The 25,259-nt window shown below is 48.1% G+C and overlaps 12 protein-coding genes across 12 annotated transcripts; 7 read left to right on the top strand and 5 right to left on the bottom strand.

Annotated features, from left to right (window-relative positions):
• Positions 1-247: 247 nt before the first annotated feature.
• On the bottom strand, positions 248-1,303 carry HD556DRAFT_1231339 (uncharacterized protein; the record flags this gene model as incomplete). The annotated part of the gene is made up of 1 exon (XM_041297422.1): positions 248-1,303. The coding sequence occupies one exon, from the start codon at positions 1,301-1,303 to the stop codon at positions 248-250; it is 1,056 nt and encodes a 351-aa protein (XP_041163774.1).
• Positions 1,304-2,052: 749 nt separating this feature from the next.
• On the bottom strand, positions 2,053-5,001 carry HD556DRAFT_125415 (P-loop containing nucleoside triphosphate hydrolase protein). The gene is made up of 2 exons (XM_041299023.1): positions 3,393-5,001; positions 2,053-3,344 (listed from the first exon to the last, which is right to left on the bottom strand). The coding sequence occupies exons 1-2, from the start codon at positions 4,874-4,876 to the stop codon at positions 2,399-2,401; spliced, it is 2,430 nt and encodes an 809-aa protein (XP_041163773.1). The 5' UTR covers positions 4,877-5,001; the 3' UTR covers positions 2,053-2,398.
• Positions 5,002-5,015: 14 nt separating this feature from the next.
• Positions 5,016-5,846, top strand: HD556DRAFT_1347453 (mitochondrial ribosomal subunit S27-domain-containing protein). The gene is made up of 2 exons (XM_041302282.1): positions 5,016-5,375; positions 5,425-5,846. The coding sequence occupies exons 1-2, from the start codon at positions 5,075-5,077 to the stop codon at positions 5,454-5,456; spliced, it is 333 nt and encodes a 110-aa protein (XP_041163772.1). The 5' UTR covers positions 5,016-5,074; the 3' UTR covers positions 5,457-5,846.
• Positions 5,847-6,029: 183 nt separating this feature from the next.
• HD556DRAFT_1231699 (ribosomal protein S5 domain 2-type protein) lies at positions 6,030-7,187 on the top strand (the record flags this gene model as incomplete). Its single annotated transcript, XM_041297453.1, has 4 exons — positions 6,030-6,310; positions 6,367-6,811; positions 6,865-7,032; positions 7,080-7,187. 4 exons carry the CDS (start codon positions 6,030-6,032, stop codon positions 7,185-7,187), a joined length of 1,002 nt encoding a protein of 333 aa, XP_041163771.1.
• Positions 7,188-7,521: 334 nt separating this feature from the next.
• Positions 7,522-8,310, top strand: HD556DRAFT_125281 (Cerato-platanin). Its single transcript, XM_041299022.1, has one exon. The coding sequence runs from the start codon at positions 7,792-7,794 to the stop codon at positions 8,212-8,214; it is 423 nt and encodes a 140-aa protein (XP_041163770.1). The 5' UTR covers positions 7,522-7,791; the 3' UTR covers positions 8,215-8,310.
• A 168-nt stretch (positions 8,311-8,478) lies between these two features.
• Positions 8,479-9,348, bottom strand: HD556DRAFT_1430650 (uncharacterized protein; the record flags this gene model as incomplete). The annotated part of the gene is made up of 3 exons (XM_041304927.1): positions 8,479-9,039; positions 9,106-9,260; positions 9,336-9,348. The coding sequence occupies 3 exons, from the start codon at positions 9,346-9,348 to the stop codon at positions 8,479-8,481; spliced, it is 729 nt and encodes a 242-aa protein (XP_041163769.1).
• A 913-nt stretch (positions 9,349-10,261) lies between these two features.
• HD556DRAFT_1199244 (high mobility group box domain-containing protein) lies at positions 10,262-10,945 on the bottom strand (the record flags this gene model as incomplete). The annotated part of the gene is made up of 1 exon (XM_041296345.1): positions 10,262-10,945. A coding segment is annotated over one exon (684 nt), but the record flags the coding sequence as incomplete, so codon positions are not given.
• Positions 10,946-11,478: 533 nt separating this feature from the next.
• On the bottom strand, positions 11,479-13,208 carry HD556DRAFT_1347422 (uncharacterized protein). The gene is made up of 6 exons (XM_041302281.1): positions 13,115-13,208; positions 12,854-13,066; positions 12,726-12,806; positions 12,558-12,673; positions 12,380-12,507; positions 11,479-12,331 (listed from the first exon to the last, which is right to left on the bottom strand). The coding sequence occupies exons 1-6, from the start codon at positions 13,193-13,195 to the stop codon at positions 11,883-11,885; spliced, it is 1,068 nt and encodes a 355-aa protein (XP_041163767.1). The 5' UTR covers positions 13,196-13,208; the 3' UTR covers positions 11,479-11,882.
• Positions 13,209-13,263: 55 nt separating this feature from the next.
• On the top strand, positions 13,264-16,298 carry HD556DRAFT_1347416 (Mak10 subunit, NatC N-terminal acetyltransferase-domain-containing protein). Its single transcript, XM_041302280.1, has 15 exons — positions 13,264-13,404; positions 13,453-13,520; positions 13,572-13,697; positions 13,760-13,987; positions 14,037-14,151; positions 14,209-14,258; positions 14,307-14,612; positions 14,663-14,734; positions 14,788-14,964; positions 15,013-15,144; positions 15,201-15,408; positions 15,460-15,539; positions 15,593-15,754; positions 15,805-15,912; positions 15,962-16,298. Exons 1-15 carry the CDS (start codon positions 13,323-13,325, stop codon positions 16,121-16,123), a joined length of 2,076 nt encoding a protein of 691 aa, XP_041163766.1. The 5' UTR covers positions 13,264-13,322; the 3' UTR covers positions 16,124-16,298.
• Positions 16,299-17,388: 1,090 nt separating this feature from the next.
• Positions 17,389-18,999, top strand: HD556DRAFT_1347407 (DNA glycosylase). Its single transcript, XM_041302279.1, has 5 exons — positions 17,389-17,911; positions 17,962-18,152; positions 18,208-18,342; positions 18,394-18,559; positions 18,617-18,999. Exons 1-5 carry the CDS (start codon positions 17,456-17,458, stop codon positions 18,788-18,790), a joined length of 1,122 nt encoding a protein of 373 aa, XP_041163765.1. The 5' UTR covers positions 17,389-17,455; the 3' UTR covers positions 18,791-18,999.
• Positions 19,000-20,462: 1,463 nt separating this feature from the next.
• On the top strand, positions 20,463-21,884 carry HD556DRAFT_1347396 (uncharacterized protein). Its single transcript, XM_041302278.1, has 9 exons — positions 20,463-20,682; positions 20,777-20,806; positions 20,862-20,888; positions 20,938-20,976; positions 21,025-21,117; positions 21,165-21,231; positions 21,284-21,430; positions 21,492-21,665; positions 21,716-21,884. Coding segments are annotated over exons 3-9 (579 nt in total). The 5' UTR covers positions 20,463-20,682; positions 20,777-20,806; positions 20,862-20,887; the 3' UTR covers positions 21,774-21,884.
• Positions 21,885-22,440: 556 nt separating this feature from the next.
• HD556DRAFT_1525272 (uncharacterized protein) lies at positions 22,441-25,077 on the top strand. Its single transcript, XM_041309257.1, has 14 exons — positions 22,441-22,558; positions 22,655-22,920; positions 22,980-23,012; positions 23,065-23,084; positions 23,133-23,144; positions 23,205-23,243; positions 23,291-23,333; positions 23,517-23,546; positions 23,602-23,628; positions 23,678-23,716; positions 23,769-23,861; positions 23,909-23,975; positions 24,029-24,175; positions 24,237-25,077. Exons 2-14 carry the CDS (start codon positions 22,839-22,841, stop codon positions 24,580-24,582), a joined length of 978 nt encoding a protein of 325 aa, XP_041163763.1. The 5' UTR covers positions 22,441-22,558; positions 22,655-22,838; the 3' UTR covers positions 24,583-25,077.
• The last annotated feature ends 182 nt before the right edge of the window (positions 25,078-25,259 follow it).

The raw sequence follows: 25,259 nt of genomic DNA, 5'->3' as shown, positions 1-25,259 counted from the left end.
CTTCCGTCGTGGAGCTCCCGTGCTTGCGTGTCGGGTGAATGAGCGCTGCCCTGCGCATTACGATCCGCCTCCTCAAAGTCGGAATGCCTCGGTAAATCATCGATGACTTTTAAACAACAGGCTAAGTAATCAAGATCATAGATACGTGGATTGAAATAGATATGTGATATTTATGGGACGCTAAATGTTTCTGTGTGCAGCTACGAAGTTCAGATTGATCTAACCAATAGAAATATCAGGAAGAGTCTCAAGTATCCTTCCCCTTCTCTTTCTTTCTGACCACCCACCCATCCCAGCCTATCCTCGTATTTCGGTACATCTTTGCATCAAATGCCTTTCCAATAAGGACAAAGCCGACATCATCAACTCTGTCCACAATTTTGGCGACAATGAGCGCTGTAGCCATTGGCGCCCATTCTTCCGCGACGCAGCTCAGCCCGCCGTGTCCAAAAGCAAGTAGTTGCATCTCGACTGGACGTTCATGCTGAGGATGGAAGCGCATCGCATCGAAGGTCTCTAGACGCGTGCCATATACACACGAGCGATGAACAGCTCCGACGTCAGCTATCTCTTGCGCAGGATAAAAAAGACGCTTCCACAAGGGGTGTCGACTTTTGCGTGCAATGCGCTGAATGGGTGGGTGCAACCTCAGGACTTCATTGATGATGGCTTCTACGCTTGGCCGAGTGTTCTTGACTTTGAAAGAATGGAACTGCTTCTGAGTGGGATTCTCGCTGAAATCTAGGAAGGCATTATGCATGTGTTGATTGCCATTCGCATAGGCCAATGTGACAGCAGCTAGACGCCACATGGACTCATACGCGGGAAGAATAGTTTCCAAGGCCTGAGAGGCGCGCTCCCTCCCGACCCATCTATAAACACGTTCCCTCATCGCGTAAAGTTCGCCAGGATAATAGGGAGTTTGCCGCGAGATACCATCCGAATGGCGGTTGAGTGCGCTGGTCATGAAGGCGACATCGACAGGGGAAAGGGTTCCAGGGTCTACGCCATAAAACCCAGTAATTATGATGCAAAAAGTAACACTTTGTATAAAAGCGGCGAAGTCGACTTCTCGACTCGGAAGGAACATCTCTGTGCATTTCTCAGCACATTTCACAAATCTTTGCCACCCAGCACATTGCTGGGGGCTAACGGAGGCAATCAATTTTCTCGCGTCTTGTACGAAGCCGTCGTGCCTTGAGGGGTCGAGTATTGCACTCGAGGATGTTAGAGCGAAGTGTTCATGAAGATGGACGCGAGAACGAATTTCGGCTTCATGGTCGATGTTTCTTGGTCTCAGCATTGCCTTAACAGCGCTAGCTGTGCGGTGGGTCCGAGTGCGGGTGACATGACATGCCCCGAAAATGACCATAGCCAGCGACCACAAAGCTACTGCAACTACTATGGGAAGCGCCATTCTGAGTAAGTTTTGCATTCTCCAGTTTGTTTCGGCTGATTATATGAGAATGAGACCCACGTGTCCAAACATTCGTGCGGGAAACACCTGTCTGTGGCATTCATTCCAGTTTGCGTCCTCCGCATGAGCCGCACTGCGACGCAGCATATCGATGTGATTTTTCTTTGTGTGGATAGCAGTGAAACATACTTCTCCCTCTTTCTGATTGCTAAGCGAGGGCTGTTAATTATGCAAACCGCTGATGAACTCCATCCCTGAGTTAGTGGGCTGTTATCACAATACTGGTACATGATCCACCGAAAATTCCGTAGTACAGTATGAATTAATCACAACAAACAACCACAGCACAGAATTCTCATGTCCGTCAATGAATTCGGCTAGATACGGAAATCATACTGTTCCTGCTGCGTTGTCAGAGTTGTCTATTTCCGGAGTTGCTGCTGCCGCCCTCAACAGTCAACGATCTTGTTCGCACTAATTAAGAGGAGATGTGGCCTAGCGTGCTCAACTTTGGAGAATCGTCCCTGAGACAAAGCTGCACGACATCGTGCCAACACCCTCGTGGCCTCGGCAAGTCGAATGGATTCGGAGTGCCTGCATAGCCACGTGCTCGCCCCTTGCTAGAATGGCGTCAGACTTGACATGGTCAGGTAATTAATGCGAGTGTAGACACTATGAGCATGGCATGGAGGTGGCTGTTGCGCCTGTCAAAGTTGTGGCCCTCTCTACTCCACAGACAAATCGAGTGATGCAGCCACGCCAGTCAGAGAATCTTGAATAGTGATCTTCGCTGAGAGTCTGAATAGGATTCGGAGAGGTAAAAGAATATCAACCCTTTGATTACGTACGTATCATGTCTAATGAAAACAGTGCAACGCCCACTGCAGCAGATCGGCAAAGGGTCGACATGCGCGACACCATGTGGGAGGACCGCCTCAATGCTGTATCCAAGTCGATTTGATCTCCGATGTCCTCGGATTCCTACCTTTGACTACGAGCGCTCCGCCTTTCCGAATTCAACAACTTTGCATACCTCACCCCCAACTCTCGGTTACTCTCTTCCTGAGGGCGGGTGGCTGGGATACGGCGATATTCTACACCATCCTCGGCTTCCGAAGAAACCCTCAGTCCAAAACTAGCAGGCTGTCTGTCTGCCACCTTCGTAGACACGTTCCGCAGACACCAATCAAGGGCTTTTTCTGTGCGCTCCTTAAGTGCGTAGGCTTCCTCCGACTGATAGAACGCCACAGGCAGGCGATGGCTGAGCCACAGATAGAGCACGAGCGATTTGTGAAGTCCCTCAAGAGTTACGAGGCCCTGAGACGGCGCACCAGCAGAAGACTTGCCGCCGGACATCATCCCTTCCACATTCTCCAGTGCTTCTATATATGGGCCGACTCGGAGGGCGTGCAGGATAGGGACTCGGATTTTCTCGTTGTATATCTGACATAGGCGAGCTGTGAATTCCACTGCAAGGGCATCTCGCCAATTCATTGGAGAACCGCCGATGAGAAGTCTATCATATAGTTTCATATGTTTGGCGTGAGTTTCGATGAACTGAGATCTTTCCTCAATCTTGGAGGGAACGAAGGCACGGCAAGGGGGCCGAACATTGGAGACATATGGAGCCACCTCCAATAACGTTTGGTGCAAAGCACCGGCAGGAAGTGCTTGAAGAACACTCTCAGCCCAGGCCAAGGTAGGAGAGACGCCTGCAAACACGATAGGATCTGGTTGGCGCAGAATCGCAGAGTGAAGCATTGGGAGATCATCTGCATGGAGAGTCGTAACGAAGCCTCCAGGTTCACCATGAAGGCCATAGCGTCCCGCACGCCCAGCAATTTGCTTGATTTGAGAAACTGATAGAGCGCGTTCGACAGTACCGTCAAATTTGCGCAGGGTCTCGAAGATGATCCGTTTGATTTTGCTAAGCCGAATGAGACGGGTAATACGATGAAGGGTGCAAAGTACTCACAGATTAAGTCCCATGCCAATGGCATCACTTCCGATCATCACATCATAGCCGCTATGAGGATTATTGAAGAGCGCCGCTTGTTCGGCACGGATCTCCGGTGGAAGTCGCCCGTATGCAACGGCACAACGCAAACCTGTATTCTCTTCTACCTTGCGCTTTAGCGCAAATATGCTGCTTCTTGAGAAAGCGACAAGACAGTCGCCCTTTCGGACTCTACCGAAATCTCCCTCCAGAGATTCGTCTTGAACAGTAAGAGGTGTCAAACGCTCGTAGCGGTTGATGAAAAGCTCGTCATCTGTATCATGCAAGAGCGCTTGGACAATTGGGACCGCAACTTCTTCGCCACATAAATGGAGTTCTTCGGCAGGTAGACCCAACACAGCAGCGGTCCATGCGGATCCACGGTCTGGGTCAGCAAGCATTTGGATCTCGTCCACGACTGCGACTTCTACCGGAAGACTCAAAGAAGTCATCTCTACCGTGCAACTCACAAGACCGGCATACTCGGAAACGATCCTAAACTCCTCTCCAGTGCGAAGGTTGCACTCTCGTGCGTACTTCGCCTTGCCTTCTTTCCGCACGGTTGGTCTGGACACTGACTCTTCGATTATATCCATGTTCGTGGATGTGTCTGGCTCAGAGTCGGGGTCTGGATCCATCCCGAGGGGCACGATCTGACCCTTATTGAGCCGGTCCCAAATTTCATGTGCGAGTAGCCGCAGCGGACCAGAGTAGACACCAGTCTTCGCCGCCGCGAGCGCGCGTAGAGCCATGTGGGTTTTCCCACTATTAGTAGGCCCAACGTGCATGATGACCTTGCGACGCATTGAGCGCGCTTTAGGGTACATATCCGCAGGGTATGACATATCTGCGGTTGAGTATAGATATGAAATTTGTTCCAGCGTATGCTGCGATACTGATTTCAGGAGAACTTCTTGTTGCTCGGGGTCGGACGCCCAGGAGTAGAAAAGTTGAGTGAGATTCTGGTCTAGCCGGAGTCCTTGATTCAGTTCTTTTGCTGTGAGAACAAATCTCTCTACGTGGTACTTTTTCTGCTTGACTGGATTGTGAAGGAGCCCAGAGCTGACCTCTCGGGCGAATATTGAAAGAATGGGCTGGACGTCTGTTCGTGGTACCCCGAAGGACTCCAGGCGACGGTGTACGTGCGGAAGATCAGCCCATTTGTGGACCTGTTTTTCCATGACGAGGAGAGTGTCATTAGCGTCCCGTACTGAGAAACCGTCCAGGATGTGACCCTTCTTTTGCTTCGTGACGTACTGAGGGTTGGAACGACCACCATGTTTGAAGCTACCACGTTGATTACCGGAAAAAGTTTTTGGAGAATGATATGAATTTCTTGGTTGTTGACGCGAGTCGTTGGAGCGAAACCGACGGAAGTGGACTTGGCTGGCTTCTAACCAACTTTCAGATTTTATGAATCCCGAAAGGAGAAGGCGACAGCGGGGCAGCATAACAACAGACATTAACCAAGAAGTAGAATAGTGTTATATTGAGAAGTCTACGCTGGCTTTATGAAGCCATTGAATAGAGTTGACCGTATTCTGCGAACGAGGCGGGTTAGAGAAAAGTGGTTGTTTGGTGATGTTAGGATCAGAAGGTTCACTCAAAAATATCAATGACTTGTCAATTCTAAGTCAACTCACTATATACTTACACCGGCCATGGCTGCCGCAGCAGCCGCCATTCGTCCTATGCGACTTGCATCACTGACACTGACACGTTCCTCCGTATTTAAAACTGCGTATAACCCCACATCAGCACGTACTGGAGCCAAATACCTTCGCGCACGACTTCGCGGGCCTTCTATGGTCAAATACTATACTCCAGAAGCCAATATTGCACAGCTCATAAGACAATGGCCTGAGTTGGAAATGATAAACTTGGCAGAGGATGAAAGACTGCAAGATGTGGAGGACAAAAAGAAGAGAGGGAAGGGTGCACCGAAGAAAGCCAAGGAGAAAGGTGAGTTGAGACTTTATGACATATTTGCACAATTAACGCCTCGTTTCAGGCGACAGTCGCAGAGCCAGCAGGAGGCGATGATGCATTGTATTGGAGCTGGAGAACGACCCTGTTCTGTGTGTCTACGACATGGCGGGAGACGACAAAGAGAGGACGGTCTACTACGTAGGTATATATACGTAGTCCGGATCCGGACATCGAACGATGACGAAGGGCGAACATTAAATTCTAACACACCCCCTCGACCGAGACATCGTGAGGAAGATAGTAAGCGCGTGAAGTTGAAATGACTGAACTATGAAACAGCGAGAAAGTGCTAGAAAGTTCATTACCGCGTATGGAGAATCGAGTATGTCGTACTGAGCACTGGGTGTCATCTAAATAGAGCCGGGAAAGAGATATTAGCATACTTGTTGAATGTAGCTTGCAGTATCACTGCGCAAGGTGATGGCATGCATTCGAGTAAGGCGGATTATGTCAGCGGATATTGCTGGCGTTAGTAGCCGAAAATGGAAGGAAGTCGTTTATTGACTGGAAATGAACAGCGGCATCGCGGCACACCTGCCTAATACGGTCAAATTTATGATAATATTAATGATATTCTAATCAGAATCTTTCGACCCTACGGAAAGTCATCCAATTATCGATCAAGGCATGGCATCAATATCCAAGGCCGAGAAGGCCTACATCCAATCCTCCTTACTATCTGATCCGCCATTACGAGCAGACGGTCGCGGTTTCATAGATTTTCGAACTATAGCCCTCGAGTCTGGAATTGCCCCCATCGCAAATGGCAGCGCACGCGTTAGCATCGGTAGAAACGCGCAGGACGGCGGTGGAGGCACCGAAGTCGTAGCCGCTGCAAAATTAGAAGTTGAGAGCGTCGGCGATGGCGAAGGTGTAGATGGCGGACGAGTGGCTTGCTCTGTGTCCTGGTACGGCTTTTTTGCTACACCTTTAAAAGAAAAGACTGGATAACTCGGACTGATAGCTCTCCAACTGCATACCCTCTCCTTTCCCCAAATGCCCTAGATGACCTGCAACATGACATGACGTCCGTATTGAATGCTACTCTCTCTCATCCGACAATCCGACCAACAAACCTTGGCATCATCCCTGGAAGGAAATCTTGGTTGCTCAATCTCGATATCATAGTATTTTCTGATGCAGGGAACATATTCGACGCAATTTTCATGGCTGCACGCGCCGCTTTATGGGATACAAAGGTACCTATAACAAAAAGCGTCCAATACCGCGCGAAGAAAGGCGAAACTCAGGCTATGGACGTGGACACGGACGAAACAGCCCTTGTCGGCAGCGCACTGGACACACGACAGGCGATTCAAGTGGCTGACTTCGAGCTTCCTGACTACTGGGACGAAGGCGAACCCCTAGATGGAAGACAAGCATGGCCGGTTTGTCTGACTCTCAATCTGGTTCGTTGTTTGTTGAGTTCAAATTCGATGGTATGTGATTGACCTTTGAACAGTTACCAACCTTGCATTTCCTGGATGCTACGCTACAAGAAGAAGCTTCTGTGCCTCTCAAGTTACTCGTATTTTACTCCTTCCCGTCAGATGCAACTCCACTGTTGCGAGGCATGCGCTTGCTCGGGACAGGCGTGTCGGACCTCACACAGGTCAAAAGCCTCTTGAAGGTAAGCATCTAGCACGTATCTTTATCACCGCATTCTAATCCTCTCAGGATGGGGAGAAGTATGCTCGGAATGTGTGGGTCGCTCTTGAAGGGAAGCTCAAGGACGAAGACTTTAGACGCAACCAAAAAGCCAGAGAGAGATTTCTCAATAGATAAACCTGCAACCATATGGCATTCTCACAATAACCCTTGACGAAGTGGTAAAGAGTAAGCGATTCCATGGCTTCGAGCTTATAATTTCTGGACTATAACTGCCTCCTTCGTGCTAGTAACTCCGGAAATATTTGACCGTTTATGCATTCAGGCACTCGTGATTGTATCTATCCATTTACAGGGAAGTTCAGTGCGCAGGCATCGAACGCATGGTAGGTAGAAGGCATAGCCTGTCCTGCCTGAGAAATCGGACTCACTGGCAGATGGGGGACGTCACGCGTAACAGCTCAGTCACAGTCTCGCATGCTAATGAACTGAACACTCTGCCCTCCAGCTAGAGATATTGAGCCAAGAATAGTTCTCGCCGGTCAAGCAATGCTCCCTCTCAGTCTGCTGACCTACACAAGATGCCTGAAATGTCCGGACATCATATTCCGAGTGCGAGAACGCCGCATGGAATGCTGGTCTATTTCGTACGCAGGTTCTTTCAGCGTAACTAGCGGGATGTACGAATCAGATAAAAGGAGTATGTTCATGGTACACTTCTGCAGCGGTCACCCTCAACCAGCATCATCCAAGTAAAGTCCCTGACCACCACCAACCCGTCATGAAATTCACATCGGCAGCCATCTCCCTCCTTGCTATCACTCTTCCCGTGCTCGCTCAGACTGAGAGCCTTTCGTATGACAACACTTACGATAATGCTGATCTGTCTCTCGACGAAGTCGCCTGCTCAGATGGGCCTAACGGACTCATCTCCAAGGGCTACACGACCCTAGGTCAATTGCCTACATTCCCCAATGTCGGCGGTGTCTACACTGTTACGGGATGGGATTCAGTTTACTGCGGAACATGCTACGAAGTAACATACGGCAGCGAGACAATCGCAATCCTTGCTGTTGACGTTGCGAGTTTAGGGTTTAACATTGCGGAGGCAGCGATGAACACGCTTACTAACAATGAGGCTGCGTTTTTGGGGAGGGTATCGGTGACTTCAGTTCAGGTCAACGCATCTGTTTGTGGCCTTTGAAGGTAAGCACGTTGGGTTTCCTTGTGCATGAAAATCGACGCTCATGTCGAGTAACTTAGTATCCATTGATAAACACCATCGGTTACTTGGATTCGGATTCAAGTACAAGTTTAACTTTCGTCCTTTTGGGTAGTGGTGTCACGATATGGACTGGAACTAGACATCAATTATGCAAGAAACTGTATTTCACATTCATGGATGTTTACTGAGCTCAAGATATATACGCACCTACGAGATTACAAATAAACATCTGTCCATCCCAGACTAAAACCTATAGATCCAAGACCGAGCGAACGCAGCCTCGTACCGCTCTGCCAGTGAAGCAAATACCATAAGCGGTTCTTTCGAAAGCGTCCACAGACCTGCCAATATAGGCACTACCGCTGCGCCTGCGACGATCTTGCGCGTTCGTGGGCTCATGCGGAATTTCCGAGAAGCGAAACGCGATGCTTGGATGATTTGTGCGCCTTCGACTGCGTGGAACATGACGCTTGTAACCAATCCACCGTACAAGATCCAGCTTCGCCAGGGAAACCTAGCCAAGCCAACCTTGATAAACTCAAAGTCTAGCTCTGAGGGCCCTACTTCGAATATCGGCGGTGAAGGATTGGCAGGGTAAACGCGGTGTGTGTAGAAATGTATAGGAAGGAAGATTAGAAGAGTTGAATATGCTGCGAGACTGAGGGTGCTGGTAATCTTGCGAGGCGGTGCTGAACGTGGACTGATGATCCTTTTCGTAATACTTGAAGCTACGTGGGATGCTAGAGGTAGAAAGAGGAGATATCTCTCTCCAAAGCCCGTTTGGTAGTACTCCCTACCAAGAAGCTGCGCCGGTCATGATTCAAACGTCACATCCCTTTGTTACCAATTTGATGATACTGTGTCACCTACCATAACATTGGAAGACAAACTCGAGCCTCCGACATTTGCGAGTGCCGGTGCGGACAGATGGACAATGAGGAAAACTGAAAGGAAAGGTGCGGAGATGTGGGCGACATTTGTCAAAACTGTCACTGTGTGTCTTAGTTTTGACCCATCTCCCTTGGCTGACATTGTTTCCGCGTCGTCTGAAGCAGCCAGGAATGACCATTTGGAGTTTTCGAACAATCCAAGGAATATACTGCTGAGAGTCATGGAAGTTGGCTTGCAATTTGTGGGGATCGCCGTTTGCCGCGACTTGCATGCAAACTCGTAAGCTCAGCAATTTTGAGTTTCGAATTTCCAGTTTGCTAGCATTATACGTCCTACATGTAAGTAATCCGTCCCTAAGTATACTATGCACATGAATTAATGCGAACCGAGAGAAATGTGGATATGCATGGTGGAAAGGTGATATTAATGATACTAGAACGCGGAGCAGGGGGCTGAGTATTAGGATCAAGCAACCGTAAAGAAGAAATGACGCGAAACACTGGGGCTATGAAACACTAGTGGGAATAGGGCTACAGGGTCAAGACAGTAGTGCCGGAGATCATCCTCGTGGGTGAGGTTTTACTGGGTGCGTGTTGGAATTCCACGATTCTGTGTCTTGCTCTTGGAAGAGTGCCGAGTATTCAATGTCGCAGGGAATACCGGGTACATGATCAGGGTATTCGGAAAGGGGAAGGGGATGGGTGAAAAAGTCAAAATTGTGTAAGCCAAGAGCGTAAGCTTCCAGAGCCTGTGCACGCTCCATGTCTTCATAAGGCGCTAATAGCTCATCACCAGGCAACATTTCTTGCCCCGGCATACAGGGGGAAAGGGGATTGCTATTCCAGCCAGAAAGGGAGGAGGTGATAGTTGTAAAGGAGGAAGGAGTGTAGGTGAGTCCATTCTGGCTCTCTGGGGATTGGTAGTCAAGCTCAAATGCCATGTGCGACTCGGACGGGTTGCCTATCGAGCTATCATGCTCCTGTATTATGGAATTGAGCACACATCCAAGGAAAAAATCGTATCAGAAACGTACCCCAGTCGATGCACCGAAAGTGAAGGATATATAGGAAGATGGATCGTTTGAGGCAGCATGCCATTGCTGAGGTTGCGCCTCAAATTCCTTCCCAAACCGAACATGTGCCGCCTGTGACACATAGTCAAGAGGACGCAGTGGCCACTCTCGTCCTTCAGTGGAGCGAGACCTGCACGAGTCGTCCTTTGGAGCGTATGATGGGAGGATGGGAGTGAGAAACGCGTCGGGTAGCGGAACAGACGACGATCGTCGTTGAGCTGCGGCACAGTTCCCAGGGACGTCTTTCGGTACGAAGTCTCCGTATGCCCCGACACTCTCGCTCCCTTCCTTCTCGATGACCTGCTGATGTACAACATCCTCTTGGGAGTCTTCATCCACATCTGCGATATAATGAGGCATTTGTTCGTCTGAATCGAGCAGGAAACTGCTGTTACTGAGGCCCATATCGTATTGACGTTTCTTCAGTCCGGAGATTTGGCGCCTCATTGGACGAAAGCGATAGTGGGGGTAAAGGCGTGCATGGTCCTCTCTCTCCTTATCTGCAAGCACTTTATAAATGTCCTTTTCAGAAGCCGACAACTCCTTCCAGGCCTCAGCGGCTCGCTTGGAGAGGGTCTTGGCAGTAGGATTGGGTGCTTCTGATTCCTCGTCGCCTTCTTGGGCTGCCTGGCTGTGCTTGCGTGAGTACTCACAGCGAAAGATTATGAAGGCGTTTCTAGGTCGAGGAATCCAACTAGGGTCCCTGCTTCTGTTACGCTGTGCACGTCGATCAGATGAAGGAGCCATTGGTTGGTGAGTAATGGAAGAGGTGGACGGTATAAAAGGCTTGGGTTGAGGAAATGTATGGTCTGGTAGATGAACATCATGGTCATCCTCCACGGAAGGAGGAGACCATCCGCGGAGGACAGGTTGGGGGGTGAAGACCATTGAAGACCTTGAAGGGATTTCCGGGAAGCGGACGGGACAGGGCAAGGTTATGTTATATGATTGTAATCAACAAACCTGCCGTTGATCTTAGATCAACTGCTTGCTGTTGCCCCAAGGTTAAGTGAATTTGAACTCAGACACATGAAGGGGGTTTGTTTTCAAGGACAGGATGATCAAAATTGAAACCAGGTCAGTGAGCCGAGCAAGGAAATTGAAACAATCGAGACCCGAGAACAACACGAAAACAGCTTGGAAATGTTCCCTATAATTTAAATGGATTAATAACCAAGACATCATTCGATCCGTTCGATCAACCTAATCTAGATCATACCCCGCCGATCACTATGAACGCCGTGGATACTAGGGTCTTGAACACACCTGCCCGTTAAGGTGCCCTGGAAGCTTGTAGCAAGCTTGATACTCCTCGCGATAGGAGTTGCGGGAGCTTGACCTCAAACGGACAACCACTCGGGCTCGGACTCGGTCAACCGCGGCAAGTACTTTCAGGGTGGGATGGCAGTGCTATGGCCAAAGCGAGACCAAGTCTCACTATTACAGGAGAGTTACGCTAATGCTAACAACCGGAGACTACACCGAGGCTGAATTCCGGGGGTCACCGTATGACCGCTTCCACGATGCACTTAGCGCTCGTAAAAACAAGTTCTCCTTGATGCCATTAATCCTTTAGTGATCGAGCGCGATCATACTACTTCCGATTCACTGCCGGCGGCTAGTACTGCATTCTCCGTGGACTTGCTGACAAACTAAAAATCAGACGAGACATGGTCATCATTTTCTATGCTAGACCTAGGCGTGTTTTGACTTCCATCATCGTCACCTCGGAGTGTTCAATAGCGCGAATAGCACCGCGACGCGCTACCTCCTCAAGATATGTCGTTTCATGACGAATACGATTAAACTGCGCCCGGGGCCCTTTCAGGAATTCCTCGACAGCCTCTGCGACATCGCGTTTCAACGTTCCGTGACCTTGGCTTTCATAGGCTTTGGCGACCTGGGTGACATCGCTGTCTGTGCAAGCAGCGAGGATAGTAAGTAGATTTGAGGTACCCGGGCGACCTTGAGGATCGTAAGTAATGCCCTGAATCGAGTCCGTGACAGCAGCCCGAATTTTCGATTGGATCTGCGAAGCGATATCGGTGAGCAAGATGCGAGACTGGACGTCGGGCGAAGATTTCGACATCTTGGACGTTGGGTCTTTGAGTGATAAAATCCGTTTCGATGGAGCTGAAGGCATGGTTCAACGGATATATATACACAACCTCAAATACTTACTGTTGACATAAGTCGGAAGGGGAAACAAGGGAGACGTTCCTTTGAATGTTCGGTTGAAGATATCGGCAAGATCTCTCGTAAGTTCTATATGTTGCTGTTGATCGTCGCCAACAGGAACGTGGGTGGCTCTTAGCAACACATCAGTCGTGCCAAAAATGACCACCAAAAGAAGGCCCACTTGTAAACAAGTACGTCCGCGGCTTGTAGCACAGGATACATGAATAGACCGGCGTTAAGCATCGACTCATCCACTTCATCCTCTGAGCTAGAATTTCGCGCCGCAGCTAATCTTGACTTGAGGAACGTAAGAATTGAATTGAATGTAATTACGCTTGGAAGAACGCACCTTCCAAGTCGTCATCCGGCGCAGTTTCCCCATGGGCGCTATGCAGCTTAATATCCAGGAGAGTTCGGTATGGTGAGGATTCTAGGTATTGTTAACCAATCGGCTGGTGGCATAGAGCAATCAAATACATGGTCCTGGTGAAACAGTATCGACCGGTTAGGGTCGATGCCTATGGCAAGTAAAACAGCCAGCATATCATTCCTTGCAGCCAGTAGGGAAGCAGGATCCTGTGGAAGGGTCAACGCATGCCATCCCACAATCGAAAACAGCAGTTTGTCCTCAGGCTCGGCAGATTTTTGAAGCTTGACCCAGTTGGACAGTGCGCCTAGGTAGTTCCCTAGCTATTACTATGTAAGTTGTTCCGTGTCAAAAAAAGAATATAATCTTACATGAGGGATACCAGTCGGTTGAATGCCAGAGAGTATCACGCGTCCCGGGCGGATCTGGCAGACACGTCGGGGAATGATCATGTGTGATGAGCACTAAGAAAAGTATTTTAAACTCCGATAATATACAAGGTACTAGACCTCAGCTGGTGCTTTGCTTTACTGACGTCTACTACCAGCCACTACCGGCTCATCTGGCGACCGCAGCCACATGGAGTACGATCCCTTTGTGGACCTTCCTGGCGGCGACAATTTTCACGATGTAACTGCATTATTTGAGGATGCTGCCGAAGGTGACCAGACATACTTGTGTTAACTTACCTGCCTGCTCATTGCCTAAGATATGCAACCCGGGGCTCTCGTGTTGACCGACGGATTTACTCTTCTGGATGCTATGTCGTCCTTCGAGGTAAATCCACTTATCTCCGAGGTTCAAACAATTCGCTAATGATGTGTGAAGATAGGCGAACCACGCTTCGATAGCGGCTTGGCGCTTCTGGACAAATCTAAGCCGTCGTTCAATCCTCTCGCCCCGCTTACCCCAGAGGAAGTGTGCTGGATCATAGATCGCTCGGTTTCCTGCGAGGTAAATCAGAGACAGCGTAAACTTTTGCACATGTATTCATTTGTCCCCTGTCTGGCACCCAGATGGAATGGCACTCCGGTTATACTCTTTCGCAAAGCATATACTCATTCCTTTACGTTCACTCTTTGAAAGAGATAGACCCTGACCTCGTCCCCGGGGGCTCACTGCCACGCTCAGACAGCTTGCGTCCGCCAGAGCTAATCACAGTCGTTCTAAGGGCAGCTCTGTTAGGCCTTCTCAAGTGTTGTGACCTGTCCTGGAGGGAGCTAAATAAAGGGAACGTGTATGATGTTCGTCAAAGTACTGCTTAAGTTGCCAGCCATGCTCATCTATGACCAGGCCGAAGACTGGCAAAGCGAGAAATGTGACGTACCCCTCTCCGAGGCCCTGCCCGTCAAATATGTCTGCAAGGCGCTTGATGAAGCGTGTCGTTGGCTCGAGACCTCGGCCAAAGGTGTGAAATGGCTCACATAACAATGTTCACCCGATGTTCATGCGATAAAAACTACAGTTCAACAACCTTGGAAAACCATGCTGATGAATCGATTAGTGTTTAGAAAGGTTTGAGGCGTTTCTTCTTTTACATGATAGTCTACTGACTCGTGTCAGTCACTAATTGTGTTGTTCGAGACACAATTGTCTCAACCTCACTCTGGTTTGCTTCCGACGATGATAAATCTAAGTCTGCAATTATTGCAGCCTATCATGACAGTAACTCCGTCAGAACCCGCGCCAGATTCTCCAGCCCGTCTTGCGTTTGACCCTCAGTTTCCTCGTGTTATTGTATCATACATCCCTCTGCATGTCCTACAGCTACCCGACCAAGCTCATACCTGGACTTTACTAGAGGGACTGTTGACATCGCTGAAAAACGTCAACGATCTTGCAAACACGATAGAACTGACGACATGGGAGGTATATACTATTACTGCTCTTCCGTCGATAAACATTAAATCTAGCATCAGGTTGCCGGCCATCTACAGCTGTGGTGCCCACGGCCCCATAGTCGGCTTCCATACGTGCGTTCAATCACACAGGCGAGTAATTCGTGCATGACAATCATCTAGTCGAATTTTATGATAATCCCTAGTCCGCATTCTGGGACGGCGTCCTCGTGCTCAACAAGTTTGCACTCAAACATGTTGTGGTCCAGTTCTTCCGCGAAACACTGGACATTTCCTATGACGCTTTCACGCAAAATATCGTAACAAGGTGGGAGGGTCCGGCGTCTCCGCCCCTCGTACAGATCGAACGCACCATGACGCAGGTTTGTTTGAAGTTGCGACATCCTGCATATATGCTGACAGCAAGACAGATACTGATTGCGAACATAAAGTCGCTATGGTACAACCCACCACGGCGGCGCCGATTCTGCGCAAAGTCCCTTTTCGACTGGCACGAGCTGTTTTCCGTGTTCATGGATGTGTGTGTGCGCCTTGCGCCCTTGGTGAGTGCAGCAAATGTAAGTAGTGCCCTGTAGGCTCACTAGACGATGCTTCTCAGCAAGACCAAGAAAAGCTTGACCACGTCCGTCGCGCCAGGGTAGCCGTCCTAATGTATAGGCTGTCTGTAATCCGCGAAGTCATTTTATCGGGATTCCAACTGTCACTCTATACAAATGAAGAGCGCGTGTTTGCGTACTGGTATGTCGTACAGGTGCTTGAAATGCACTTGTCCTGCATAGATCAACTTATGCCAGGCATGTCGGGCGGTACGTGGTTCGATGTGTATAATGACTAGAGTTGATTTTTTTTGCATCCAGACTCAAATGCTTACTTCGAGTTGTCATATCAGTCGCAATTCCTCACAGCATTGCAGTCCCTCTCAATAGCTGTCTTCATTGTAAGTGATGGTGAATATCACACATTCGTTCCAGATTTTTACTCGACGGAAAGATTACGGTCAAACAAACGACTTTCTCGTGGCGACGCACGAGGCTCAATTTTCTGCGGCGCTACAAGTGGGCTTTTATGCCCGAGTACGAAGACATCGATCTGCAACCCTTTGGACATCCCAACTTTACCAAGTTTGCTACTGCATGCGAATCGATGCAAAAGGTGAGTGTTCGTAGTAACCGGGAAAAGGTGCCTGTTTAAATGGAAGGTAGGATAAACAGTTCTCGTTGGATGGCATCGCGCTCGCCATAGAAGTTCTATCATGCTTGCTGACGTCACCCAATGGCTGGGCGGGACGATGGAGTGAAGAACGGAAGAAGGTGAGAAAATATTTAGTTGTAGCTACCACAGATTCTCATCTCCTGCAAGTTCGTCCAGAAGCTCCTAGATGTGTGCATCGATTTACAGAGACAGCTCCCTTCAACCGAGCAGGCCTTGACGACATGGGATGCGAAGACTTTGAAGTGGGATGCGGATGTTCATCCTTGGTTTCCAATTATCTCTGGATTCCCTCCAGTGCCATCACGATAGATTGGTGCTGTTTTTTTTTACCCGTTGATATAGATACAACGTTCCCTGGAAGGCCTTGTTTCAGCCACTAGTAATATGATGTCAAATCTATCGTGCATCGTGCAGTGCCGTGGTGGTCGGCTGAGACCCCTATTGTTATCAGTTAGCAAATTAATTGCAAACTTTAATCATGCCCATCGGAAGTCTGTCTGACGGTTAACCTGTCAGGACCTCGCTAGATACGCATATTTAACGTTTAACGGCTGCTTTAACTAACGAGTCTTCTAGCGTTCTTCTAGCGTTGCCGCGCTAGCTATATTTGCGCCATTGTTTAAAAAGCCCAGTCACTCAGGCTGGTCTGAAGTTTTTCTAGATCAATGTGACTACTCCTAACGATGCCGAGGGTACGAATGACGATGGTGCTCCGCAAGATCCATGCATTTTTTCTTCTGTCAATGTTGTGACACTGACAACAGTACATCCACCGGCTGCCTACGGAACTTTTACAACGAATGTTCAAACGATTTACCAGACACAGGTATATTCTCATTTGGCAATGACACCATTACATTACGAGCCCTTCCCTAGTGTTAACGTTACATAACTAGGGTGCACGACCTTTAAATTTGATGGGTTGCATATTCAACGTTGATCTAATCGACGCCGTCACTCCCTCGCCGCCTACTCCGGTCCGAGCGCTTCTGACTTCACCATTCCCGATTTGCGTGCTTTCGATCTCTTTTGAATCTGAATGTGATGTTATACAACTTGATTCAATTTCCTTTTATGTTGCGGCCCGTGGAGCCAATCTAAACGTCTTTTTTTGAAACAAAATGGGAAGGGTGGAGTATGTTTCAGATATCCAATTGTCTCCGAGTCTAACCTACTCGGTGGGCTAATGCTTGAAAGCTTGACGGCCAGCCCTTGCCGCTTTAGCCTTGTCTGGGGTTGACATGGACAGGTTGTCAGTTCGGGTGGGGTGGAGCTGCTCGGGAGGGTGGGATGCCTGCTCACGAATGGGACGATGTCGAATGACTCTTCGAGTAGCTTTAGACATTAATGGGACATGCATTAACGCAGCATACGAATGCTCCAATAACAAAGGAACCAGCATGGAGTGAACTGCGGTGCGAAATTAAAAGGGAGTGGTGGGTGGGTATAAAGAGAAACTGTAGGTACGAGTGAGGAAGTGCGAGGGAGTCACTCGACGTCGTGGCAGAGAGCAAGACGAATGTAGGAAGCGAACAGTCTGGATGTATGACGCCGGGACATTCCGCGGGTTACATCACCCGGTACTTATCCATGCTCTGTCTTCTGTCTATTAACATCTGACTACAAAGTCGTATTATTGCAATGCCGCCGTCGCAACGACAGGTATCGGGAGTTGTCACTAGACTCTCGGCGCGTGCAAGCCCATATCACAATGCAGTCACTTTGTTTGAAGCCGGAAATGCGGATCAGCCGTCAACATCACTGTCTTCCAGTCCAAAGCGGTCGAAGCGTATCAAGCTCGAGGTCGAATCCGGGACCTCGAGCATCTCAGACTGCACACGTCCCGAGAGCCCACGGAAGACATCACCAACTTTGAAGCTGGAAGAAATGGTATCTGAAGATGATGCGAGTTTGCAAGTGAAAATCAAGTCTCCCAAGAAACCTAAACCGATACCGCGGTCTCTGGACACTCCGCATATTACTCCATTACGCTGGAAGGAGGTCTATGACTCGATCAAAGTGATGCGCACACAAATGGTCGCTCCTGTAGACACTATGGGATGCGAACAAGCCCAGCACAAGGAGAAAGACCCAAAGGTTGATATTCATGCAATCTCATACGATGACGGTCTTATTTTGTATGGCAGAACCGACGGTTTTCTACGCTAGTTTCTTTGATGTTATCTTCCCAAACGAAAGATGAAGTCACGGATGCAGCTGTTGACAAGCTGCGGGCTGCCGTAGGAGGCACGCTATCTGTGGCCGCCATCATATCTGCGGATGAGTCTACAATATCAGAGGCAATAGCAAAAGTTGGCTTCTGGCGACGGAAGACTGGGTCCGTTTATTTTTCCCGTAGAAGGAAGAGTGGTTTTATTCACGTTTTCTATCAGGTATATCAAGAAGGCGGCTTTACGGTTACGGGATGAGTTCGATTCAGATGTACCCAAAACGGTGGATGAGCTATGCTCTTTGACAGGAGTCGGACCTAAGATGGCGTTTCTTACACTTCAAGTCGCCTGGAATCTGTATGTGGTGGATCTACTACGCCCTTTATGAACTCGCTAACGCACCTGCAGCAATCATGGCATTGGCGTGGATGTGCACGTTCATCGTATTACCAACAGGTTGGGATGGCATCAACCGCCCACCAAAAAGCCTGAAGAAACGAGGTTAAATCTTCAGTCGTGGTTACCCCTCGAATTGCATCGCGACATTAACCACATGCTCGTCGGTTTTGGTCAGGTATGTTTGCGCCATAGCCATGGGGATTCTCGTATTGATCCTTTTTTTGTTAAACAGACTATTTGCGTCGCTGTGGGACCGAAGTGCGACTCGTGTACATTGAGCACTAAAGGGCTGTGTCCAAGTGCTAATACAAAACCCCCGAAAAGCCCGAAGAAGCGGAAGAGACAATCATCTGCAGACCTTGAGCGCGAGTCTGGACCAAAGATCGATATTGCAATCGAGTCTTGACTTATGAAAACTTGATGTCCTTCCGCCCCCCACCTAGCAATGCATGCATATATTTTGTGATGTCCAGATACAATACCTTATTACCAATCCACTAACTCAAATAACTGATTCCCAGATCGAAGTGCTTGTCTCGAGCAAAATAAACAAATTATGTTGGACGCTGTAATTTGAAGAGTCTTAATTATGGAATGCAACATCTTCGAGTTACACAGATAGCTCCAGCGTGAGAGGAACGAACTTCGTTTACATTCTTCAGTGAATGAAGACTACGCGCTCTTCACGTTGTGCATGGAAACTGATCACATTTCTAACTAGGCCACACAACTTGTTTCAAGGGCCTGGCTCGTCATTTATTGGCAGATGAGATCATACAATCTTCCAACCTGTTACTCCTCGAACCTCCAGGAGTAGCCAAAGTTACTAGCCTGGGGGAGAACTGTCGCATCCATATGTTCCTTACTGAACGAATTTTTATTCCTTCAGTACGACCGTCCCGAAGTCCGACTTCGATCGTCGCGGAGCTCTGCTTGTTCCTCCGCGCCGATACTACGGAACAGTTGGTTTCCATTGCTCCCAGCACCATGTGTTCGGGACCAGATGTACATGTTTGTGCGATTATTCTCATAAGTTATTGATGACGACAGTTTCGGCCTTCTCTGCTTATCCAATGGCAGGCCCTCTTTGAGATTGTCACGTTATGTGCCTCAGGTAAGCAAGTTCATAGGCCAGCATAGACCTCGGATCATGATAAAGCTAAATGTCAAGTATAGGCCCAGACAGTACACCCACGACGCCGAGTCATGCACCCACCGCATTCCTATAATGTTTAGAACAATTTCAAGCTCAGAGGAAGCGACACTTCTCCATGGTCAGCTGAGCTTCGTATACATATAATTTAGAAGCTAAAGCGATCAACATTCAAGTCATGTTTGCTATCGCCCGTGTAGATTCTGCAAATATTGCTAATGGGCCAATCTCCTTTGCCTGACGACAAGGACCTTCCGAGCTTGTGCAAGTTGAGTCGAGATTCAATACACAGGAGTCGCCCATTCTGACAGACTATGTCTAGGTTTCTTCCCACGTATGTGCGAAAGAATATGAAACACGGAGTAACGAGGTTGATATCCGCATCGCCTATTCACTCAGGGCCATCGGTAGCGGCAGTTTCATTTGTGAGACTGCTATTTCAGTAATCAGCAGAACGTATCAGTGACACTATTTAATATCGTGTTGGTTAATCCTCAGGCCCCACCCACTCTTTCAGTAACAGACAGTATTCCACACCCGCCCATGTCGAACATAACTACAATCACTCCAGAAGAAATCCAAGCTTTGGACTTGGACCTCATGACAGCCCCAAATATAAAATATATCAATAGTGGGCCCTTTTATTTTCCGAGACTGATATGCTTACCTACCATTCGGATATCGTGTAGTTGCTGCTTTAACGCTGTTTACCTGGGACCTGAGTGAGTGAGCCCTCTCGATGAGTTTATTCTGGACCGTTGACAGAGACACTAGTCCTTACTTTTCCACACGAGGTAAGTTGTTCAACCAGGCCTAAATTATTGCGGAGGCTCAGCAGTGACAGTATAGACTATGGGTGCGTCAAGTTAGGCGGAATGCTGGCTAGCAAATGACGGGGACTTCTTGCAGAACGCCAAGTGGACGCCTGCAAAAGTTCTATTTTTCGTGGTGAGATAACGTCTGTATATCAATCGGGTGTCTTGGCCTTATCCTTCTCAGAATCGATACTTTGCGCTTGGGACAGCTATCCTAATAACATTCTGTGAGTTGTGCACCCAAGTTTGTTGCAATACACTGTTACGATAGACGCTCATTGCTAAAATGTAATACAGTGACATTCGACGTTACACCCACATTGGCTACGTGCGTTATCTCACCACTCACTCTTACTGGTACTAATTCGAAACAGATGTAAGCTCATACACTTTTATCCCCTAACCCCCCTCATGGAAATGTCAGGCTCTGCAAATACCCTCTTTGCTGTTATCGGTATGTAGCTTGCCCGTCGATCAACTTCAATCGGCTTTAGTCTGACAATTCCCAGCTTTGTTACTAGTGGCCAACATCGAAAGTAAACTGTCTGAGCTATCTGACGTGCCACGTACTCATCAAAGTTGTAGTGATTCTCCAGCTTCGATTATACGCGCTGTACGCCTATGGTGCGTGGCAATGTAAATCCTTCCGGTTGATACCTGGATGATATGCAGATAAAAGAATTGTCCTCCCTGTGTCAGCATTGTTCGTCGCGGTCTTCGGCGGCATGATGGTGATGGCAGTGATCATATACCAGTATGAGAAGAGTGAGCTTCATTAATGTTACCGAGTATGTGCACTGATCAAAGTTTAGATCACGAAGCTCAGATCTTTGGCGCATGCGCTATACTTGGGTCCGTGGATTGGCTGTATCTTTTCTGGTACTTACTCCGCGGACTACCTTTGCGACCTGTTCCTCATTCTCCACTACAGGGTACCAATGATGGGCTTGGACTTTGTTCTTGTCCTGTTAGCCGGCTACAAATCCCTTCAGCACTATTTCCAGGTACCAGACAAGAATTGGTCTGGTGCACGTCTTATGCGTGCCTTTGCGCGAGACTCGATTCTTTATTTCCTCTGGTGAGAGCTCATGCAACGCAGCGGGCCGATTCTGATGCAAGTACCACTTTGCCGTTTCCAGTAACTTTTTAGTATACCTATTCAGTACCTTGCTGGGCAAATTCGGCCCTGTTGAGTATTATCAACTTGGCGCGATCACGATCACAGTTGTCCCACCTGTGTCGGCAAATCGTCTCCTCATCAATATGTACAACTCAGTACACACCGAGGAAGAAGAAGAAATAGATATAAAGAGGTCCGTCTTTCGTAGTCATCTTTCGCCAATGTATTTGACATGATGATCAGAGTACACTACGACGTAGAGCTCGCACCCATGAGTATGGGAAGTTCACTCGAGGTGTAGTCGTGTAATGATATCTATGGTACTGCCGAGTTCATATAGCTGGCTATATGACCAAAATGCTTGTCTTGAGCAGGGAAGCTAATTTGTGTCATGTCGGATGCTCTAGGAGATTTCATTTTTTGCGCAGATGAGGCTTTGACCTGGAAACTGACAATACTTGTTTTGCTTCTTCAGTGAAGCCACTGTTCTTCAAGTGTGCTTGATCCCAGCAACTCCAGGCTCGTCACATAATGCAAGCCACATGCCACCGTGGGCTGTCGTAATTCTCCCCTTGGAAGTTAAGCTCTAAGATTTGCTTGTTTGGAAACTTATGCTTGCTTGGATACTATCAACCAACCACCCGTGTCTAGAAAGAAGGTGAGGGGACATCAACTCGGACAAAGCAGCTCCTTCTATCAACAATTTACGTGTGTCGGAGTGTCTATTTGTTCTACTGGTTGACAACACTGCTTACAGTGATCATCAGGATGCTGCCAGTGTATCTCGGCCGACATCTTCGCAAGTGGCGTCTTCTAGTACTATTCTGGCTATCATTGTCTGATGCTTGTCAGCCGACCTATCAGCTATCGATTGAACTTTTTTTGGTGCATTAGCGCCCATTCATTATTTTGGAGAAAGTAACTCCGGTATGTCTTGCGATTCTAAATTAAGAATTATGCAGCCAACGCCCTACATGATGAACGTCATCACACTACCTCTAGTCAGTGGACAACGTCGAACCAGGACCAGTGTCAATCATCGAAGTTCGCAGATGCATATCATGATCGGTTCAATCATGACGTCAGGTGAGTTCATATCAGCTAATTATGTAAAGATTTCGAACTGTTCCCCATCATACAAAGATTTTAATCACAAATTCACGATGACTTACATAAATTCAGAAGTGATCCATAGAACGAGGTTGCCGATAGGCTGTAAATGAGAAGATTTCGAGCCGCATTTACTGCCTGTGCAGACTTCTCGGTCGCCAAGGCCGCATCGGCATTTATGAAACTACTATTTCATAACTGCTTTTAGACCCCCGAATCCTCCCCCCTCTTTTCTCCAGTGATACCACACGCACCCATGTCGACCACTATCACCCCAGAGGAAATCCAAGCTCTGGACCTATACCAGGTGACAGCTCCAAAAATCAAATACATCAGCAGTGAGCCTGGCCACGTCTTTCCTGAAACCAATGTGACCTATCATTCAAATGACGTGCAGTTGCTGCTTTGACGCTCCTTACGTGGGACCTTGGTGAGCAGGCCCTCTTTGTGCTGTTATTCGGGATCGTTGACAGGAATACTAGTCCTAACTTTTCCTCAAGAGGTAAGCACATTGATCGATTTTCAAGCTGTTAAAGCTCAATGGTGATAGGTTAAATTATGGGTACGACGATCTGTTCAAGTATAGTATGTTGGCTAGCAAGGTGACCCGGATTTCTTGCAGAACACCAGATGGACGCTTGCAAAGGTTCTGTTTTTCGTGGTGAGAATGAGTGCATAGGTCAGGTGTTTTTACCTGACGCCCCCCAGAATCGATACTTCGCGCTTGGAACAGCTATCTTAATGACATTCTGTGAGTCGTGCGTCAAAGTTTGGTCCCATGTATCGATGCTCATTACTGAGATGCAGTAACGTTTGACGTCACACCAACCGATGCTATGTGCGTTATCTCATCGCTCTCTTTTGTCAATGCTCATTCAGAATAGATGTAAGCTTCAAAATTCTCAGCCGATATCTCTCCTTCACTGAACACCAGGTTCTGTAAATGCGTTCTTTGCCATCATCGGTATGTAGTATGCTCGTCCACAGGCACCAGTCTACTCAACTCTGACACGCCTTAGCATTGTTGCTAGTAGCGAATATTCAAAGTGAGGTTTCCAAGCCATCTAAAGTATGATGTACTCATCAAAGCCCAAGTGATTCTCCAACATCGAATATATGCACTGTACGCATATGGTACGTGGTAATGCAAATATTTACCTCCGGTTCATACCTGAATGACATTCAGACAAAAGAATCGTCGTTCCTGTGTCGATGCTGTTCATCGCGATCTTCAGCACTATGATGGTGATGGCAGTGGTTGTATACCTGTATGAGAAGGGTCAGCTTCGTCAATATTCTCGAGTATGTACACTGACCAAAGTTTAGATCACGAAGCTCAGATCTTTGGCGCATGCTGTTTACTTGGATCTATGGAGTGGTTATATCTCTTTTGGTACTTACGTTCATGAAATATCATCGTAACCCTCACCTCATTATCCTCTTCAGGGTACCCATGATGGGCTTGGAACTTGTTCTTGTCGTGTTGGCAGGCCACAAATCTCTTCAGCACTATTTCCAGGTACCAGATAAGACCTGGTCTGGTGCACGTCTTATGCGTACCTTTGCGCGAGACTCAGTCCTTTATTTTCTTTGGTGAGAGTACATGTAATGCAGGGGGCTGGTTCTGATCGAAATGCTCCTTCGTTATTTCCAGCAACTTTTTGATATATCTGTTCAGTACATTGCTAGGCAAATTCGGTCCTTCTGTGTATTATCAACTTGGCGCGATCACGATTTCAGTTGTCCCACCTATATCGGCGAACCGTCTCCTCATCAACATGTATAACTTTGCACACGACGAGCAGCCCACTTGGACGATAGTTTCGGAAGCTAAAGCTTCGCTGCAATTGGTGAAAGACACATCGAGGTCTGTTTTTCGTGCACATCCGCCGAAGTTATTTGACAATGACATGGTACCCAGAGTACACCACGAGGACATGGAGCTTACATTCGTGAGGACGAAGGGTTCTGAGTATGTGGATGCATCATCGTTTGAATGATATGTGCATGAGACTTTGTACTATATGGTTTTTTTATGAGTTCGTGCCTAAATAACACTTCCAGAAGGTATCCGTTCGGGTCCCCTGGTTCTTCCACATGAGCCCAATAGAGCGCCGCCGTCGTCGCTTTCATGCTATATATCGTCGTCAAATCGTATTTGGCCGTCCTGTAGCCCGCTCGGGTGTGACAGGAGTATCCTGCAGGGATACTGCCACTGTGAAGCATCAAGAAAACCAGCTGATCAATATGCACCATGCATACAGCGATTAATCTGCTGTTCTGCAAGTGCAAACGTAGCCGCGGCAACATGTACTAGTACACTAAACGTACCCACAGTTTCTGTCACCACTTTTATTAGACGGAACGACTGTTTCCCTTCTTCTAAAAGTCTGGCTCGGGGAGATCGTTTATCAGTGAACCTGCACAACAGTTTGGTCCGATCAAAAATTCTGTGAGGAACTACCAGTAAATATTGTTCTAAAATTAATGGCGAGAGCAAAAAGGGCGAGCTAGGTTTCCAACTCCGCTAGGACTCCCCACTATCTTTCTACCTATGCCTCCATCCTCCTTTATCTGAGGCTCTAGATCTGTCACGTTCACTCTTTCATGCACATATAAGCCTCGTTCACGCACGGTATTTGCGTTGCTTCAATCAACTTCAATGGTTGAAGTAGTG

This window comes from Suillus plorans (genome assembly GCF_016647745.1).
Source record: "Suillus plorans strain S12 chromosome Unknown HD556scaffold_11, whole genome shotgun sequence".
In the NCBI taxonomy this organism is placed as follows: Eukaryota; Fungi; Basidiomycota; class Agaricomycetes; order Boletales; family Suillaceae; genus Suillus; species Suillus plorans.
Note: the sequence above shows the minus strand (reverse complement) of the source record. Positions and strands in the feature narration are given on the sequence as shown.

Excerpts from the sequence above, each read along its gene's own strand:
- HD556DRAFT_125415 (XM_041299023.1), bottom strand. The coding sequence starts at position 4,876 with ATGTCTGTTGTTATGCTGCCCCGCTGTCGCCTTCTCCTTTCGGGATTC. Across the intron at positions 3,345-3,392 it reads ATTGGCATGGGACTTAATCT|CAAAATCAAACGGATCATCT; the intron begins GTGAGTACTTTG and ends CATTCGGCTTAG.
- HD556DRAFT_1347453 (XM_041302282.1), top strand. The coding sequence starts at position 5,075 with ATGGCTGCCGCAGCAGCCGCCATTCGTCCTATGCGACTTGCATCACTG. Across the intron at positions 5,376-5,424 it reads GAAGAAAGCCAAGGAGAAAG|GCGACAGTCGCAGAGCCAGC; the intron begins GTGAGTTGAGAC and ends GCCTCGTTTCAG.
- HD556DRAFT_125281 (XM_041299022.1), top strand. The coding sequence starts at position 7,792 with ATGAAATTCACATCGGCAGCCATCTCCCTCCTTGCTATCACTCTTCCC.
- HD556DRAFT_1347422 (XM_041302281.1), bottom strand. The coding sequence starts at position 13,195 with ATGATCATTCCCCGACGTGTCTGCCAGATCCGCCCGGGACGCGTGATA. Across the intron at positions 13,067-13,114 it reads AACCGACTGGTATCCCTCAT|CTAGGGAACTACCTAGGCGC; the intron begins GTAAGATTATAT and ends ACATAGTAATAG. Across the intron at positions 12,807-12,853 it reads TACTGTTTCACCAGGACCAT|AATCCTCACCATACCGAACT; the intron begins GTATTTGATTGC and ends AACAATACCTAG.
- HD556DRAFT_1347416 (XM_041302280.1), top strand. The coding sequence starts at position 13,323 with ATGGAGTACGATCCCTTTGTGGACCTTCCTGGCGGCGACAATTTTCAC. Across the intron at positions 14,735-14,787 it reads ACGTGCGTTCAATCACACAG|TCCGCATTCTGGGACGGCGT; the intron begins GCGAGTAATTCG and ends GATAATCCCTAG. Across the intron at positions 14,965-15,012 it reads TCGAACGCACCATGACGCAG|ATACTGATTGCGAACATAAA; the intron begins GTTTGTTTGAAG and ends ACAGCAAGACAG.
- HD556DRAFT_1347407 (XM_041302279.1), top strand. The coding sequence starts at position 17,456 with ATGCCGCCGTCGCAACGACAGGTATCGGGAGTTGTCACTAGACTCTCG. Across the intron at positions 17,912-17,961 it reads ACAAGGAGAAAGACCCAAAG|AACCGACGGTTTTCTACGCT; the intron begins GTTGATATTCAT and ends TTTGTATGGCAG. Across the intron at positions 18,343-18,393 it reads CTTCAAGTCGCCTGGAATCT|CAATCATGGCATTGGCGTGG; the intron begins GTATGTGGTGGA and ends ACGCACCTGCAG.
- HD556DRAFT_1347396 (XM_041302278.1), top strand. Across the intron at positions 21,232-21,283 it reads GATTGGCTGTATCTTTTCTG|GGTACCAATGATGGGCTTGG; the intron begins GTACTTACTCCG and ends TCTCCACTACAG. Across the intron at positions 21,431-21,491 it reads TCGATTCTTTATTTCCTCTG|TAACTTTTTAGTATACCTAT; the intron begins GTGAGAGCTCAT and ends TGCCGTTTCCAG.
- HD556DRAFT_1525272 (XM_041309257.1), top strand. The coding sequence starts at position 22,839 with ATGTCGACCACTATCACCCCAGAGGAAATCCAAGCTCTGGACCTATAC. Across the intron at positions 23,013-23,064 it reads GCTCCTTACGTGGGACCTTG|TCCTAACTTTTCCTCAAGAG; the intron begins GTGAGCAGGCCC and ends CAGGAATACTAG. Across the intron at positions 23,862-23,908 it reads TGTATACCTGTATGAGAAGG|ATCACGAAGCTCAGATCTTT; the intron begins GTCAGCTTCGTC and ends ACCAAAGTTTAG.